The sequence below is a fragment of the Charadrius vociferus genome, unplaced genomic scaffold (genome assembly GCF_000708025.1).
Source record: "Charadrius vociferus isolate BGI_N301 unplaced genomic scaffold, ASM70802v2 scaffold377, whole genome shotgun sequence".
Classification (NCBI taxonomy): domain Eukaryota; kingdom Metazoa; phylum Chordata; class Aves; order Charadriiformes; family Charadriidae; genus Charadrius; species Charadrius vociferus.
In genome coordinates this window covers 1,648,636-1,654,714 of record NW_009649456.1, presented here as the reverse complement: position 1 = coordinate 1,654,714, position 6,079 = coordinate 1,648,636, and the positions used below count along the sequence as shown (strand labels likewise).

The 6,079-nt window shown below is 39.6% G+C and overlaps 1 protein-coding gene across 1 annotated transcript in view; it reads left to right on the top strand.

Moving 5' to 3' along the window:
• LOC104290588 (long-chain fatty acid transport protein 6-like) overlaps nucleotides 1-4,270 on the top strand; it is a 42,424-nt gene extending 38,154 nt beyond the window's left edge. Inside the window, 2 exon segments of the mRNA XM_009889700.1 lie at nucleotides 1-100; nucleotides 4,094-4,270. The exon segment at nucleotides 1-100 is cut by the window's left edge and continues 11 nt beyond it. Of these exon segments, the coding sequence (XP_009888002.1) occupies nucleotides 1-100; nucleotides 4,094-4,270 (277 nt within the window).
• The last annotated feature ends 1,809 nt before the right edge of the window (nucleotides 4,271-6,079 follow it).

Below are 6,079 nucleotides of genomic sequence, written 5' to 3'. Positions count from 1 at the left end.
TATTTTAAAGCAGAATACAACATTAGATTTGAAACAAATGTATAAGCAAGTAGTGACCTATCTACCAAGTTATGCTTGTCCTCTTTTTTTAAGAGTCCAGGTAAGCTGCATTATTGCACAGTGCATACAAACATCTACATCATTTAAACACAGAGGTGGCTAAATGAGTAACAGAAGGTGCTTGTTCATATATCACTTGATTAGTTTTAGAACGGGTCCTATTTGCTGTCTTCATTAATAGGGTCCTGGGAAAGGAATTACATAAAAAGTCAATAAAATTTGCAGATTATGTTAAAATGGGAGGAATTGTACAAATAAGTAAGGATAGAGATCATACAAAAGGATTTAGGGGGATTAGAAGCATGAACATGGGAAAAACAAAAAGATTCAGATTAGTAAAATATGAACAATGGCATCCGGAGGAAACAATCTAAAATCCATTTTATTCAGTGGAAATGAGAGAATAGAGAAGTAGAGCTAAAGCAGACACTGGTTGTGCACAATAAATGAAATGTTATTTGCTGTGTAATGTAATGACATTAAAGCATTTTAAAAGGTACTAGGTAAATTGAAAAGGTGAATTAAAACATGCATTATTATTGTCTCCACCATAATCATCAAAGTCATCCCTATTTGTGTACTAGTACTGTCCAATTTGGGAAAAAAATAGTCCCTCCCCCAAAGAGTTAAAAATGTAAATGTAATACAATGGACTAGATATGGCTAGAAAAAAATGGGAGAGTATAGAAAACACAGAATACTGATCATCATGGTATGTGAAGTCTGATGAGCACCTTCATTTCCGATAAGTGTTTTGAAAACATCATGACAAAGGCAAACAGAAAAATGTTTCCGAAGCTGTTGATGAAGGAAGTCTCCTAAGTCTGAGGAGAAGATGAAAAAAGTAATCATTGTTTGAAAAGAGAAGATAAGTCATGGAAGTTAATTCCCTGGGCTGATCAGAGATTGAATACTGATTCAGAATAAAGAGCGGAAAAGAAAGTGGCTACATCCCAAAGAGAAAGAAATCAGGCAAGGGGAGAAGGAGACCTGCATGGCTGAGCAGGGACCTTCTGAAAAGGCTCAGGTGGAAGAAGGGAGTTTACAATAGGTGGAAGAAGGGGCTGACTGCTTGGGAGGAATACAAGAATGCTGTCAGGGTATGCAGGGAGGAAACAAGGAAAGCCAAGGCAGCCTTGGAATTGAACCTGGCGAGGGATGTCAAGGCCAACAGGAAGGGTTTCTTTAAGTATATAGGAGACAAAAGGAAAACTAGGGAAAATGTGGGCCCGTTGTTGAATGAGACAGGTGCTGTGGTGACGGATGATGCAGAGAAGGCGGAGTTGCTAAATGCCTTCTTTGCTTCTGTCTTCACTGTTCGGGCCAGTCCTTGTGAGACCCAGACTTTGCAGGTAACAGAGAAAGTCTGGGGGAAACAAGACTATCCCTTGGTTAACAAGGAACACGTTAAAGATCAGTTAGATAAATTGGATATACATAAATCCATGGGGCCTGATGGGATGCACCCTCGTGTGCTGAGGGAGCTGGGGGAAGTCATTGCTGGGCCTCTCTCCATTATCTTTGAAAGGTCCTGGAGGACAGGTGAGGTGCCTGAGGACTGGAGGATAGCCAATGTCACTCCAGTCTTCAAAAAGGGCAGGAAGGATGACCCGGGAAACTACAGGCCGGTCAGCCTCACCTCCATCCCTGGGAAGATGATGGAGCAGCTTGTTCTGGGAGTCATCTCAAAGCACCTGGATGAAAAGAAGATTATCAGAAGTAGTCAACATGGATTCACCAAGGGGAAGTCATGTCTGACTAATCTGATAGCCTTCTATGACAAAGTAACTAGATGGGTGGATGAGGGGAGGGCAGTGGATGTTGTCTACCTTGACTTTGGCAAGGCTTTCGACACTGTCTCCCACATCATCCTCACAGGAAAGCTTAGGAAGTGTGGCTTAGATGAATGGACGGTGAGGTGGATTGAGAACTGGCTCACAGATAGAGCTCAGAGGGTTGTGGTTAGTGGCGCAGAGTCTAGTTGGAGGTTAGTAACAAGTGGTGTCCCTCAGGGGTCAGTACTGGGCCCAGTTTTGTTCAACATATTCATCAATGATCTGGATGAAGGGATAGAGTGTACCATCAGCAAGTTTGCTGATGACACAAAACTGGGAGGAGTGGCTGACACGCCAGAAGGCTGTGCTGCCTTACAGCGTGACCTCGCCAGGCTGGAGAGTTGGGCAGAAAGAAACCTTATGAAGTTCAACAAGGGTAAGTGTAGGGTACTGCACCTGGGGAGGAATAACCCCATGCACCAGTACAGGTTGGGGGCTGACCTCCTGGAGAGCAGCTCTGTGGAGAGGGACCTGGGAGTCCTGGTGGACAACAGGATGACCATGAGCCAGCAATGTGCCCTGGCGGCCAAGAAGGCGAATGGCATCCTGGGGTGCATCAAGAAGAGTGTGGCCAGCAGGTCGAGGGAGGTCATCCTCCCCCTCTACTCTGCCCTGGTGAGACCGCATCTGGAGTACTGTGTCCAGTTCTGGGCTCCCCAGTTCAAGAAAGACAGGGAACTGCTGGAGAGGGTCCAGCAAAGGGCAACAAAGATGATTAGGGGACTGGAGCACCTTTCTTATGAGGAAAGGCTGAGGGACTTGGGTCTCTTTAGTCTAGAGAAAAGAAGATTGAGGGGGGATCTTATTAATACATACAAATACTTAATGGGAGGATGCCAGGGGGATGGGAGTAGTCTTTTTTCCAGAGAGGTGGTGGGGTCTCCCACTCTGGAGACATTCAAAACCCGCCTGGACGCTGTCCTGTGTAACATGCTGTAGGTGACCCTGCTCTGGCAGGAGGGTTGGACTAGATGATCTCCAGAGGTCCCTTCCAACCCTAACAATTCTGTGAATTCTGTGAATGAAAGACCTTGAAATTGAAATATATGTGTGTGTATATATATACATATATCTCTTAAGTCCAGGAAGATACCCTTTGCAGCAGCATTCTGGTACAAGCAAGCAAGATTACACTTGAGAATGTTGCAGTAGTCAGTTTACAAAATGATGAGAACCTAGTCTAGATTTATTGCTATACAGGGGTATAAAAAACCCTTTATGCTGGGCAGAAGGAATCTGAATCTTGGAGGTAGCCTGGGTATTGAATATGTGGAACTTTGATTAGAATTTAAACGCTTGGATTACAGATTAATTGTTCTTGGTACTGCTGTCATTAACCAAGAAAGAAGGTAGTGGGCGGAACTTCAAGGGAAAAATTTAAAAACCTATTGAGCTTTATCTGATATGAAATTGTACTTTAGAAGATGTCAGAATGCTTCTTATACCAACAAAAGCAGGTAGATACAATCTGGAAGGGGATCTGGAGTAGACAGAATAGCTTTGAGTTGTTGGAGATAATACTTAGTTTTTCATTTTCAGAGATTGTTTGCATATATATAGCAATGTAAAGACAGAAGAGAAGATAATGTAGAGAGGTCATAAAGTGGGGCTGAGAAGCAGTAGGGAGGATAGAGAAAAGAGTCTCACTAGAGATTCCTCCCACTACTTTTTCCAAGGGACACAGTGACATGGAAAAGAAGCTTGAAAACATAAAATATATGGCAAAGATCCACCTTTATTTGGATCTGGCTGAATATGAGTATGGCTGATTTAGTATGTGATTCTTTCAACTGTTTATTTAAGGTGACAATAATCATAGATAGAGAGAATTTTGAGAGTTTTATCAGGAAGAAGTTCTTGATAATGACAGTTTTTACTCTCAGATTCTTTAGTGTAGTTTTAGATGGTGCACAAACGAAGAAACTAGATTGTCTCAGGCAGGCTGGGGCTACACCAAATGAGACACTGTGATGAGACACTGCACAGCAATACAGAAAGCAATGGGCTGTAACTTTTTTCCACCATGTCTCTGGGTGTTGGTCCACGGCAACACCCAGAAGCAAAAGTTCTAGTTTTCCAGCATAATGAGAATAAACAGTATTAACTTCATATCAGGTAAGATTTTCAAAAACAAATGTGAATGTGAGGAAAGAAAAGAAGCTCTTGTATTGAATAACAAATCTTTCTCTCTTCAATAGGAAAAAATGGAAATGACTGGAACATTCAAACAACAAAAATTTCGACTGGTGGATGAAGGTTTTAATCCATCTACAATTACTGATCCTCTCTATTTTTTAGATAATTCTAAGAAAGCATATGTCTTGTTAACCAAAGAAGTACATGAGATGATCTTATCTGGAAAGATGAAACTTTAATTAACCTAATAATAGGCTATTAAGGGACAGTCTATACGAGCTACTGTATGAGAAAACAGTAGCATTGATTACCTGTCTTTATATGTAGTTATCCAGACTAATATTTTATATACTTGATATACTTCAGATATGTCTTGTGTCTTTCCTCACTTGATCACTATTGTTCACTAATCATTTTTTACCACTTAAGACCAGTTTCTAAGTAAATGACCTGTAAAACATGACTGAAATCTATGTTATCTTAATTTTGGAATTTAAATGCTGAGTCTGGTAGTTTTGCTTAGTGATAAATTAATATGAATGATATGTGGTGTGGAACAGTATAAAAAGATTCAACATAAAAAGATACCGTGACACAAGTTGTTGCTTCTAGAGAGTGAAAATATGCCAGTAACATATTTTTTAAATGTAGTTTACATTTAATATATACTTGGGGATATATATTTTCAGAATTAAATATTTGACAGCGGTTGAAAGAAAAAACTCTTCTGCAGAGGACTTTTTTGATGGACCATAAAGTGAGAGAGAGTGAAGCCAAAGAAAGCCGTCCAAACAAACTCAAAACTAAGAGGTTTATACTACCATCACTGCTGAGATTTTTTTGTCATAATCATGCTCTTTCATTTGTTAAACTGGTTGTTTGGAGTGTCAGATTCGGAAGACAGCAAACTTTTGTGAAATGTTTAGCAGCAGATCGACAATAGGCAGAGAAAATGTGCTCACTTAATGGGGAAAATCATTTATATAGCATAAAAAGGATTATTACAGCACTTTGTCATGCATATTGACTAACAAATAGCTTCCTTACTCTTATTAATGACTGGCAGAGATTAGTATTTTATGAGTATAAAATATAGCAGAAATTTTAAAATTCTAAATTGTATGCTCTAATGCATTGCTTTTTAAAAGTTTTAAAATAAAGTATATGACTATTTAAACCAAATTCTGTTCTGTCTCAATTTAAGTCTGATTGGGTGAAGCTTGTTTTGTAGCGTGTTTTGATACACTGCTTGCACAGTGTCCCCCTCTAATGGATTGTGATGCCAGCTTTGATCAGATGGAAGCATTATCATAGGATACTGAAAGAGCAACTCTTTTCAACACTGGGCATCAGAAGTCTCTCTTCTGTCATAACTTTGGTATTAAACAAGGCTCTCATAATAGAGTAGGATGTAACATACTTAAAGTTGTTTCTTGTTTCTTTCTACTTTGTTCATCTAACAACGTTAGAACTTGTGTAAACTTTTGATTCTCTGATTATCACTTTCAGAGATTTTCCTTAAAAACCCAAACCAAGGACACAGTAAAAAACAAATGAAGATTCATAGCTTGGTTATATTTCTGAATACCATATTCGTTTTTTTTATTTATTTTGCTTTACAATAATTGATACTGTTTATGATTAGTGAAAAGGTTCTACCACTTTGATGCAACAGAAATAAGAGGATAAAAAAAATGAAAAAAAAAAAAAAAAGCAAGGTAAGAAGTGAATACCTTTCTGTAAAAAAAAAAAAAAGCCACCTTTCTGGTGGCTTATTTTGTGAAGTACCTAAAATGCAGAAGATTGTTTCTGTGTGGAGTGGTTAGGGTGGAGAGAGCATTAGAGGAAGAAAACTGCGTGTGTACTAACTTTCATCGTCTGTCCACTACTAGGGCAGCCAATTGGTGTTTCTGAGCTCTGCAGTGTATTTCAGCAGCAGCAGGACTCTTTCAATTTAGCTGGCTTGAGCAGCTGACAGGTGTTTGTTGCCCAGCTGTGACCACTAGAGCAATACAGAATTTGAGCTAATCCCCTGTATTCCTCAGTGT